Source organism: Haliotis rubra, unplaced genomic scaffold, assembly GCF_003918875.1.
Source record: "Haliotis rubra isolate DU_JTF1 unplaced genomic scaffold, ASM391887v1 Scf174, whole genome shotgun sequence".
Taxonomy (NCBI): Eukaryota; Metazoa; Mollusca; class Gastropoda; order Lepetellida; family Haliotidae; genus Haliotis; species Haliotis rubra.
In genome coordinates, this window is record NW_025765714.1 from 744465 (window position 1) to 757132 (window position 12668).

Sequence of the window (12668 nt, forward strand, 5' to 3'; positions counted from 1 at the left end):
GAAGGTGTAGCATGTTCTGCATCCTGGTATGTTTGATCTTTTGTTTAATAAAGGCTCAAGATCATCTTGGAAGTGTATTTTACCAAAATTAGGATTTAAGACTGCAGAAATAAACAACTGTGAAAACTTTTAACACAGAATCGATTCTTCAAGACAGTTGTTGGCACAGTTTTCTGAAATATTTTTTTTTTTGAAGATATTAGTTTTTAATGGTTAGAGATGAGTTGGGCACGTTCTCCCGATTGGGGGAGAACAGGAAAAGTCCATTTCTTGACATTGAGGCTTTTGAGGTTTTGTCTGACTTAAAAGTGGTCAGAAGCATTTTTGCCTGTGGGAACTATAAGAGGAAGATCTTCTGATGCAAATCCCATGTTTGCACTGAAAATTAAGGCAGTGTTGCCGTTAAGTTTGTTTAGAAGTTACTTCACCTCGTTGGCTGACTTTTGACTTGGGAGGACTATTGATAACCCAAGTCCTCGATTGGACCAAATGAAGAAAATCAATGAAAGTTTGGGACTTTAATTAGATTGGATCGGGGAAGCCTTCCCAATTATGTTTGCCCAAAACTTGGGGAGAAAGCTGGAGATATTGTTTGCAATTAGCTCGCGCCATTCACCAATGATTTTTCCATAGTTTGGACTTGAGATCAGAAAAGTTACTATCAAATCTAGCCAATCTCAGCATTTTTATCACTCATTTCCAAATTTCGGCCATATTACCCAAGATTTCGTCTCCAAAAGCAGTGCCATTTTCCAACCTTATTGATTCTATCTTAGTAACCAATAAGCAAAGCTCCCAATACCCCCAGAGTGTCAGATTTGCCGTAATGAACGCCAGAAATCAATGCGTCAATGTTCATTTCAAGATTTGTCGAATAATTACTTCTGTGCTCCACGACAGAACGAAGACAACTTTGGCATATATTCATATCTTTTTGTTTTATGGCGCGTGGCATGGATAGATGGAAGCTATATTGTCTCTTCTGCTATTACCTTCATTTGTTTATGTACATTGCTAACTCATTGAGACGTTTGTCAATTTTCGTTTAATTATTGTGTTTCATCTATTACATTTCGTTGTACATTGCATCGTATGATGTTGCCAGTAAAAGTACTCCTTGGGAATATTTATTCATTCATTCTCTCCTTCTCCATCTATTCATTTATGACCAAGGACAATAGATCACCAGTTATTATTTTCTCATCAAGATATTTCCCTCGTTAATTACTGCCAGTGCGTGGCCTGTGAGCTGAGATTGACAGCGGTGGCAATAAGCATGACAGGAGCCATGTAAAGCTGTTTATAAGTCAAAGTCTTCATTCATTTAAACAGATTTAGAAATTTAATTTAGCAGAGCAATCGGTGCATATTTCAAGCCTTTTGAAGTTGCTATGGGTCACAACTGGTGAAATTTTCAATAGCAAACAGATTGGACAGCCAGTCAAAATTGAGGGGATCCTTGATGAATGAATTGAAGTATTGGAGGTCTGTGGAAAATCATTGGCAAATGTGGGGTTGTGCAGCGATTGGTCGAATGCTTGTGTAGTTAATTGCGATATCGGTGAGTGCAAATTTCAGGGCCAGGGCCTTGGAGAAGATAATAGCTTGACTACTCGCAGTCTACATTTATATGTGACAGTTTCCTCACTTCTCCACCAGGCTCCGTATCAGACACAGCCAGAATTAGCCCGATTATTTGTTAACCCCTGACATCCCTCCGACAGGGTCTGTTTGATGCCCAAACGAGGGTTCTGATTAGACAAACAAAAAGTTCATTACATGCAGGGCAAGTCCGCAAATGACCCCTGATGCACCCCGCGATCCTTTTCACGCATTTTCTCCAACAATATGCCATATGAAATTGCAGATCATATTTTTTCCCTTCCACTACATGACTAATAGAAGTGCTTATCTTGTTGTTAAGGGAATTGTAAAATCCTGAAACTCGGTAGGCTTGGGGTGGTTAGTGAGTGTTTAGCTCGTCACAACCAGGGATGGAACATTCATATTAGGTTATATTGGCCTGGATCGATAAGTTGCCCCCAGTAATGTCTATGATATTGCCCGAAATGATATGTAATCTTCCAGCCTGAGGTTTGCACCACCGATTTGATGGAATATTTGCATCCTGTCATCTTGTTCAAATTCAGCCAGCATTCCATCACACCAAGTCGACCGAGGGTTTTCTAAATTGCTGTATTATTTCCTCTCATTACCATGGCAACCAAAACATACATGTGAACAAAACAAAAATTCTGAAGTGGCTTTGTTGAAAAATTGCTTATCGTTGTCATGGTACGAAAAAATTATTTCTTTGGCAGTCTGCAAAATTTGGTTCCCGAATCCCACAAAAAAGTAGCAAGGCACAGCACTAAAAGGCAGGTTAAGTTACATCAGAAGGCTGTGAGCTCGAAATATCATGGAATCTGTTACAAACAGTCCCATGTTTTTTGTTACAGGATTTTTTTTTAGTACAATTAGTAAATGCCAGGGTTGTCACATGAAATTTGATATCTCACCTGCAAAAAGTCATCTTGCAACTGACAGTGCAGAAACTATGGAACATGATCATAAAGATGAGCTGTATGAAAAAGCATCTTGTTAAGTGTCAGTTTCACTGCTTTTGTGCAGTACATTTCACACATTTACTTGTCCTTTCTTCCTCATTGGCATTCATAGACACAGCGCTGCAATGAATAGAATGAATATTTTATTGTTTCTTGGACCAAAATACTTTACAATTGCTCTTTTATGTTTGTAAGTCCTCTCAAATTTTCACCTGAATTTTGAAATTTTGATAAGATTAATTGCCCAGTGTGTTTGGAATGAGGAAACTAGTATTTATGCCAGGAAGAGTGATGTTGATTGCTGTGTCTATATACTGGATCAAGTTATAAGGGGAGGCATATTTCACTATGTTGATTGTGCAGTTAGTGATTAATGCTTTCTCCCCGACCTATGAAAAACAGTTTTTGTCCATGTTGGTTTTTCCGTTTGCTAATTCATCAAGTCATGTTATTGACTACTATGAGGTCAGTTGGCTGTCACTGGGATACTTTTAGTAAATAATTGTGCAATGGAGCATCATAACTCTTAGTTGTAGGCTTTTAAGCTGCTTGCCAATGGCATTTTTTCAGCCTGTTCATATCTAACTGACAAGAATAAAGGGAGCTTACTGGCTTTTATCCCCTGGAAGATTTTAATCGTTTTTGTGAATGATCTACGAGTTCAGTAAGCATGTGTGAGAGGTTGGGGTCTGGAAATACCTATAATTGACCATGAGACAGCGCGGACTACATTCAACATTGGATGCGGATGCTTGATAACCGCACAGGGACACAGCCTGGGTACCGAGAGTCATATTTTTGATTCGATAAAATCATGAATTATGCATTTCTTCACCGGTAGTACGAGGGTAGGGAGGAGTGTAGGGTCCACGGAGAGAGTCCGACTGGTACCAGGTGATGATACAGCCTCTGCTAGCAAGTCTGGCGTTGAGAAAAACGATACTCCCAATGGGGCTAGTTCTCTCTTTTATCACCAGAGGGCATTGTTGTTGAGAGTTGCAGTCTGTAGGACTCCAGCGGGTCGGTGGGCAGCATCGGTTCTGTTTCGTGGCCACATCCCGGGGTGTTGGAAATGGTGTTGCCAATACCAGGCCTCTCAAACCAGCGCGCAATTGACGACAAAACGACATAGCCTGGGAGATGGTTTCAGCTGTCAAACACACACCTTCTTCCCCCATCACTGCTATAAATGAGGCTATTGTTGGTTTTTCGGTACAATTGTTCGAGCAATAAATATATGGAGGACAGCGTTGTCAGGCACAGGCCAGCGACCTCCTGCCATGGAGCAGTTAGCAAATCGGGTGCTGGTAGTCGACGTTGTCCCACATGTAACAAGCCAACATTGGGTGCACGTCGCTGCGGCGTCTGTCTCTTGGTGATAGTAACGAGATTGAATTCTGTGGATTAGGGCAAATTGGTAAGGTAATTTGATCCTTGTGAAAGGCCCCTTCTAATGGTTTCATATTAGATACAATGCTCAAAACTACAAATACAGATCTAATTTCCATGGACAGACAAACGGTAATATGCATCAATGATGTTGTAAATGCGGACATTTTGTTGGTGAAATCGGCGATCTTGTATTCTGTATGAGGTGATTGCTTCAAAGATCAGGTCAGCACCTCTGTCAAATTTCTATTTCCTATGGCAAAATGAAGCCTGAATGTAGTTGTACTTGTATAGTATACAGAAGAGTGAAATACCCACACATGAATAGGTTGGGGACTACATTAATTCCTCATAAAGCGTTTAGCCTACCGAGAGGTAAATTACATAATGTCCCCGCTCTACTATGCTTTTCTGGATCCTGGCCACATGAAAGATCACATTTTACCCTGAGTAGACGACTTTAAAAAAAAATTAAGTACTGCATTAAAAATCCATTTTGAACCATATGTCTTGCAGTCTTTCACAAGTAGTAAATCAAACCTAATGTGCAGCACAATTTGGGGCAAAAAATCCTGTTAACATGGTTGAGAAAATAGTAAATCTAATTTGCAAACATCATATCAATTTTGGATCGTGGATTTTCCTATCGAGTGAGTCTCTTTACTTTGACCTCTGCGTGTCTTTGTGTTAGTATTTGATGTTCTACGGGAACGCCAGTGGGGTAGATGACCAAATTAGTGTGGAATTTCATAATTTCATAATACAAATATTCCATCTTCATAAACGTCCATGGCTGGTGTGTCAATGCAGTTGTTCCTTTTTGCCCATCACTGATCATCAGTCAGAAGAAGTCGGCATGTAATATACATGAAACATGTCAATGACTGTCACAATAATGATTGATGGGCTCAAATTGATTAGAAAATTCATTTCCGAAATTGAATTTAAAACGATATTTTAAAAAAATGATACCAGTATTTAAAAATGCATAAATTTGAAAAAAAGGAAGTTATTGAGATTTATTAGGAGTGGCCAATTCAAAGACATTCCTCTTGACATGAGCTGTAATATACGTCTGACGTTAATTTCACTTGGGATCTGTCAATATCCTATGAGGTTTCCCAAGCTTTTTGATGTGCCTTTCTACCTGTATTACATTTGAGTTTACCTATGTGGGAATTTCCTGCGAGTCTTGTTAGGCAAGTTGGTACAAAGAATCGTGACACTAACGGAAGATGATGGAAGGGAAGATGGATGGTGACTTAAACGGGAAGTGACAGACAGTTTCAGTTGACTCTTTCTTAGAAATAGCTAATGAATTTCATCTTCAGTACCCAGCATCCATCCTCTTGTAGGCAGGGAGTATCTGGAAACTGCTTCAGGATGTAAATGGTTCTCTTAACTAATGTGGGTTAGCATAGTTTTCTCATTACTTATGCGTGTCAGTAAAATATTCCCTTTATGAATGCATTGTCGGTATTATTGCTGGTTACTTTTTACTCCTCTTACATGAAGATGTTATGTATTGAACTTTTGGACTTAATTAAGAATTTTTTTCACTTTTACTTATTTGTTATTTTAAACATATTTTATGTAATTTCAGTTAAGTTTTTTTAATTAATTATTAATGCTTCATTTAAGCTGTTGAAAATGTTATTTACTTTGGCATATCTTTTCACACATGCATTATTTACAAAATGCTTTTAATGTTGTTTACTCTCTCATCAAAATCTCATCATCAAGGAGAACAAAGTTTCTTAGCAGAGGGTGAAACAGTTTCGAAGTTTTCATTACGTTCAGGAAAATACATCTTAACACACAGAATGCTCTCTTTCAGCATTTCATCTTTTCAAATCATAATTAAGTTTTCAATGCAGAGATTGGGGGCTGTGTTGCCTGGGCCCTCGTGTGGCTGAAAACCCTCCTCATCCCCGTAACGATGTGCGGATATTGAAATTGTGTGCTTCCAAAGTGACACAATTGCGTCTACATGCAACGATCGCGTGATTTATATGCTTTGGTGATCTAGTGGAGAGGCTTTCGGCCAGGCTCTGTTCCCTCAGCCTACAGGAGGCCGCCAACCTTTCCTCCCCCCAAATTGATTGCTTGTTTGGGCTTCCAACTGCACTCTGGGGTACTGGTCAATTCCATGAAAATATAGGCTGGATATGAAAATATTTGTTTCACTGTATATTGGATCTGAACAAGTGGAGTTGAGTAAGAGTTGTATATTTCTTTCACTGACGTGTGATTCAGTGACTCAGATTGTCTTGTGATATGAATCAGAATTTATTTTGTTCATATTTTTTAACCTGCTTCTTGAGAACTTTAAACATGGTTCTGACATCGTGCATTTGGGACAGGTTTTGTTGAAAGTGTCAGTCTTTAAACCTGTGAGTAAGTTTCAGAAAGTAATATTTTAAAAAAATAACTCTTTACAGAGAATATCAACTTTTCAAATGATATGGATTGGGTGCACGACTTGTTAAAAATACGCCTGAACAGTTCAAATAGAACTTATTCATGTGATTGTTCATAAAAAACTGCAGATGTCAACATTACTGAATGAATAGAGCTTGATTAATGATTTTACAAATAACAAATTTTATAGACAGAAAAAAAGGAAGGTAAATGTTGGGTCCAGTTTTTTCCTCCATGTCATTTATTCAAGAAAACTGTTAAGAAGTCCCTGGACTTGTCCAATGATTGGAATCGAATGGTTTAGTTTTCCCAATTCAACAAAGTTTGTTCGGAGGATACAAAAGAAACAAATTGACGAGCAAGCTAGTCGGATTACCCATGATTCCTTTCAATCAGTTCGCCAATGTTGTTTGTTGCCACTGCTTAACGTTACTAAACCGTGACTTCAGTAAACACACTTGCTCGAGAGTTGCGTCATATGAAACTCTCTCGGCCATGGATTATTTGTGGAAGAAATTAAATTTGTCAGATCTTCCTCAATGGAGGTTCGCGCGCTTTGCCAGAATTTTCCCTCTAGCTCTTTTCGCAAGCGATCAGGCTGTAGCTTTTCAGGAAACGGAGATTGTTTTCACAATTTGTGGAAAGTAAATGCCCTATTTGTCAGTGAGAAAAGCCCTGACCTCTAAAGAAAACGCTGCAACAATGACGCTTCCTTGCAACAATGGATGCAAAAGGCTTAAGAATCATTCAGTCAACTGGTTCATGTTTAGATTGGCATGAAAAGTACACATGGTTTGAGAAAGTGTCATTTATTAAATGCCCTCAAGTTTGTATCTAAGATTAGATTGTTTGAACGCATCTGTCGCATTGTGTATTGGCAATCAGGAGGTACTTACAACACTAAACGTGATGACTGGTGCCAACTAAACATGTCAATTTCGGTATGAAATTGACAACATTTGCATCAGTCAAGGAGAAATGTTTATCAAACAATTATTGGTTTTTATTTTGGGGAATTGATTGGGACAGGAATGAGTTGTCTATGGTCATGGTTTATTTCAAGGTTACAAGTGGGTATTTCATGCTTGTGGTGATGTGTCTAGTGGCATGTTCTAGAATATTACTTACATAATCGTCAATATTGAACAGGTAACATGTTACTCCAGACAATGAGCTAGCTCTACATGTCTGCACGTATCGTATGTCAACATCATAGATTTGGTGCATATTTCAGCAGTGTGATCAACATGTGTATGTATATTTCAAATGTTTTATGTTTGTTCTGGCAGGTGATGGCCTTGACAATAGTGTAGGGTCGGCAGAAGGCACAGATTGCGAGGACGATGGAACAGGAGACAGTCGGTCAGCAAAACGCCAAAAGAAACGTGGAATTTTCCCCAAAGTTGCAACTAACATCATGAGGGCATGGCTATTTCAGCATCTTTCAGTAAGTGAAAACATCACCCCAAATAATGTCACTTTCATCACTTTTCTTCAGCAACTGCTAGCCACTTTGAAACTATTTACGAACTTATTATAAAACATAATTCAGGCATTTCCAAAAAAAATTCACTTGAACGACATAAAGCTGAAAAGGTTTATGTAGTGGTGATAAATTTCTCATGGTCAGGGATAATAGAATTAGCCATGATGAGACAATTGCTGATCGAATGTGAAAATAATCCCATCTCCAGTCCAGTTTAGTAGCTATAACTTTTCCATGGGTGTCGGTGCAGTGTAACCGGTGAAAAGTATTAGCTTTGAGGGGTAATGATAGATTGTTTTATTTTCACCAGTGTCAAAGAGAATGGCGTTGCGATGATGACATTACGATATCTACCTTCTAAAATCACACTTAAAATGCCAGGAGTGTTGATTTTATGCCTTGGTATGCTTAGCAGGATTTGTGGCATTAATGGCTGCAGGGAGAAGGACGCTGGTCCTCCATTGCTTCCATTTATTATAAATTTCAGTCACTTAGGGCTCCCGTTCAATATCTCATTGTTCATAATGGCGGCATTAACCAAACGCGCCTATAATCCAACCCAATACCTAAACCCACACTCTCGCTAGCGACTTTGCCAGTTGCGCAATAAAAAAACAGCCTGATTCAATGTGAAAAAAATCTCTGTTAGGGGGAACAGTGGAGTATCCTTTTGGGCCATCTTATGGAGTTGATATTTTTCTATTAACATTCATGACTTTAGGATGACTAAATTTGCCGAGTGGCTGTAATAGAAAATCCGATGATTATCATTTTTGGGCTGTCGATGATTGAACAGCAGATAGGGCTGATTTCGCACCCGCCAACTTTGTGATAATTCCCTACCTAGGAAGGTGCAAGAATTAGGGAGCGTATTAAAAGACTTCGGCAGTTAATGAGAAATCGGCGACTGAGTGACAGCTTGGGATGCCAGCCTAGACCCTGTGTTAGTTTTGGGGCTTTATCAGCCGAATTTGTTCGGCTCAAAGGATTTAGATGACAGGCAAATGACCAGTAGAAAGAAGATAGGGAAGTGTAATAGGGTCCACAGGATCGCAATTGCCGCCTTCGTCGATTTCACTAGCGCCCATTTCACTATCGTCGATTTTGGAACAAGTTTCACTGTCCAAGTATTGCCTCTCCTTGCCCCCTTTTCCAATTTTCCTGACTTCAAGAAGCCTCGCTCCATGACTATTTGTTGAGAGTAATTCTTATTTGATTGACCAACGGTCAAGTTATATGTCCAGATGAGAGTTTGATTATGAGGCTGCATCGGTCAACATGCCACATCCTCCACTGCTAGTTGGAGAGGCCCAGGCCATATATTCTGATGGCTCTGTGAAAAAACTATCCCTCTTGTCCCTGTACGGCAGCAGAGCTTATTATTATGAACATTACGTTTAGAAATATGAGCTAAACATTACTATCAAAGTTAAAAGTGAAAAGTTCTTCACCAAGTTGGCAAGGTTTGTGTTGCAGTGTAAATTGTCAGATTACAGGCTTGAAAGTAATTGAATGCCACTACTGGAGTAAGGATTGGTGATTTTCTTTAACTTTCTGCTTAATTTCCAACACTTTTAATTTCTTAGTAATGAGAATTTTGTCGGTCAACAACTCTGGAGAAAATGAGGAAGAAATTGCTGATTTTCTTTTGTTTAATCTAAACTTAATTTTCTTTATCTTTTTGATTCAGGGGCCCGTCTTTTGTGAGAGCGTGTGAGTCATTCCTACCGCTCATGATAAGAGAAGGGATGCCCCTTTCAGACCCCGCTTTGAACAATTTCTAATTAAAGAACCTTCCTTTTGAGGTGTCCAGAGCTTGATTAATGAGAATATGGTCGTTAGTATATTGCATATTATGTAATTAGGTAGTAGGAAAGTCACAACTTCCGCCATCAAAAGTTTGCTCCAGGAAGCAGGACGTTTCTGACAGATAACGGAAACACACAAAGACTACGTTAAGCAACATGTATTTTTCATTAAGCAATTAAATGCTCATTATTGGACAGAAGACTCCAATTGCACAGATTTTGTTTGAATAGCTGAAAATGTTTGGAGGGATGAAAACAATCTGGAATATTACACAGGAATATTTGGTAAAAATATTGTAACATAAGAAATGCAGAGTAATCCTTAGGGGTTTTAATGTCAAAAGATATGTTGAGAAAACTTTCAGTTGTAGCTCTGTGGGTTTAATTGGTAAAATTCTGTATTATGTTTCAAGTTTCTTGACTCAGTTGTTAATTGCAACATATCAAAATTTGCTTTGATTTCCAGTGTCCCGGGTTCGACTTACGAACATGAGATTGTTGATATCATACAAAAGGCAGCAACTTTAAACACAGTATCGTTGTTCCACACTTTTACTTTCGATAAACGATAGAAACAAAGTTACCCAAGAATAGACAACTTGAAAGAAGTTTGTTGAGCAGAGGGAAAAAAAATCTAAAACGGAAAAGACAGCGTCTAACGTCGAGCTATCTTGTTAATGTCGTCGGGCTGACTCAATTACGCTCGGCTGCCATCTTGCTTGTAGGCGAACCTTCGTAAGACCTCATTTCCGAACTAATGTGGAACTCAAAGAAAAGATGCCCTTTAATAATCTGAAGGCAGGTCGAAGTTCGTATAGATTCTTTAATTAATGGGCAGGTAAATCTAATTACTGCCTTTTTCAATCACGCGCACTGGCCAGCTGACTTAAATGAATCTGGGAAATCAGCAAAAGAATTCCTTTTATTTTGTTCGTGTCACAATGTTGCCGGCAAAGTTACCAATCAGTGACTATTGAATTGTTGTATTTTCCAACTGTGAAAAAATATTGAGGTATTTATCTGAAGTAAACAGAGCATTGCTTGCAAAACCTTTTACCTCAGAAGGAGGCAGAGCATGGGAAATATTTCATTACTTTTTTCCATTACTTTTTTAGTGCATCTTTAATTTAAATTTTCATATTTAAGAAGCATCATCAAGTCTGATTGTGTTTATTTCAGGTTGCCTAAGAAAATGATAAATTTAATTATTGAGCTTGAACGAAATAGTGTAGAAATGAAATTAATGTCTAGTAATGGTATCAACTTATATTTTTTCAGTCATCTACAAGATGGAGACTACTCACAATGCCAGTAAAATTGATGGAAATTAAGGCAGTTTTCTCCAATAGATTTCATATTTATGGTTTGTATTGCCAATGTGGGATGCAAGAATGTTATCGCAATATTTCCGAATCTTTTCGTACTTTTTCTCAACAATTGCATTACACATTTGCCTTTAAACAACTTGCAGGAATTTTTTGAAAAGTTAGATAGCTTCATTTTATCTCCTACAAGGCAATGTTGAAATCACAAGCCTTAAGGAAAAATCATTTTGTGCTTGAGTTCCCTTAATGGCAAACGAAATCTGTTTAAAACTTTCCCTACACTCATTTGATTAAAGTTGAAGAGTGATCGCACAAAATAAGATATTTATGAGTACTTCAAAGCTAGTAAGCGTGACAATTATATTTTCTTTTTATTTATGCCCAATGATCCGTGGAAGCTGTTGGATTAATCTGGTAATGTTTCAATTAAGCGGATATTTTTTCCTAGTTTACCAAACCCTACGATAGAGTTATTTTCTCTCTCATTTAAAAGGCTTTCAGGCAAACAATGAAAACACAATAATATTGGCTTTAAAAGCTGGGAGAGCTGACAAGGGGGTCTACGGGTGGTCGTTCATTCTGCTCTGTTCGCTGAAAAATTAGTGACCATGTCCGATTTGTGGGAATTCCGATAATCTGTTAGACAAAATGAGTCATTTCTATGCTGAGATATGCAAATCAAATATACATGATGAAAATAAGCAGCCTTTTCGCTGTCTTTCTCCAAAGTATTTACAGTCATTTGTTTGAGAAATTTCAGATAAACAATCTACTTAGAGTAGAGAGTGTGGGGCCAGTTAATCCCATTTTGACATTGGGGTGCTTACGATTCCCTTAACTGGATAGGGCGACCCGGCACTGATAACAGGCAATTCAATTTGTAGAAGAGCATGCATAATGCAGATGCTTCAGTTACAGCCTGTTTGTACAATTACTTTCGGACCTACACACCACAGTCTTGACATTGTATTCTAGTAGGTATATCACTTTGATTAGGAGAAAATGAATCGGCAAACCTACCAACAAAGCAAATGAGGAATTAGATTTCCATCAATTTATCGGTACTCACCACTGCTTTCAGTGACATTCAAATGACTTGAGAATCATGGTATTGGTAAATGGGTCGAATCAGGTCTTTAAAACTGTAGATTAAAGTTTTTCATATTCCGAGCTTGAGGCGATACGGTATACATTTCACACAAACAGTATTTGGTTGCAGCCATTCTTTTATTAAATATCCTAATGACAAGACTTTGCAGCGACCGTCTTTGTGGTTGTTTTGATGTCAGTAGATATGACATGGATCTGGGAAACTGATTGGAAACATGGATTTCTTTATCTGAGAACTCTTTGAAATATTTTACGACATCATCGCCAGGTAATCATGAAAAAAGAAACATTTAGGTAGCTGCAAGCAGCAACTTGTTAGTTGAAACATTAATTGTTTTAAGACTGGTCCTTTGAAAACAACGATTTGTTAAAGAAGCGTAACTAATTTCAGACAATGGCATAATTGCTCGGATGTGCACTGTTTTTTCTGCCACTAGCCGGATGGACAAGGAAATGAGAATCGAGCAAACGATGTAGGAATATAGACTCGCTTAAGTCCTTAAATTGCAGAGCTATTACCAAACGTTTTCCATCATGTTTTTGCGATAATCAAGAAAAGAGG

General features: G+C 38.3%; 1 protein-coding gene across 4 annotated transcripts in view; it reads left to right on the plus strand.

Moving 5' to 3' along the window:
* Window positions 1-12668, plus strand: part of LOC124272894 (homeobox protein Meis1-like) — a 109787-nt gene that overhangs the window by 53230 nt on the left and 43889 nt on the right. For all 4 annotated transcript variants that reach the window (XM_046708117.1, XM_046708118.1, XM_046708116.1 and 1 more), the window contains one exon: window positions 7667-7824. In XM_046708117.1, the coding sequence (XP_046564073.1) occupies window positions 7667-7824 (158 nt within the window). The remainder of the gene's footprint in view (window positions 1-7666; window positions 7825-12668) is intronic.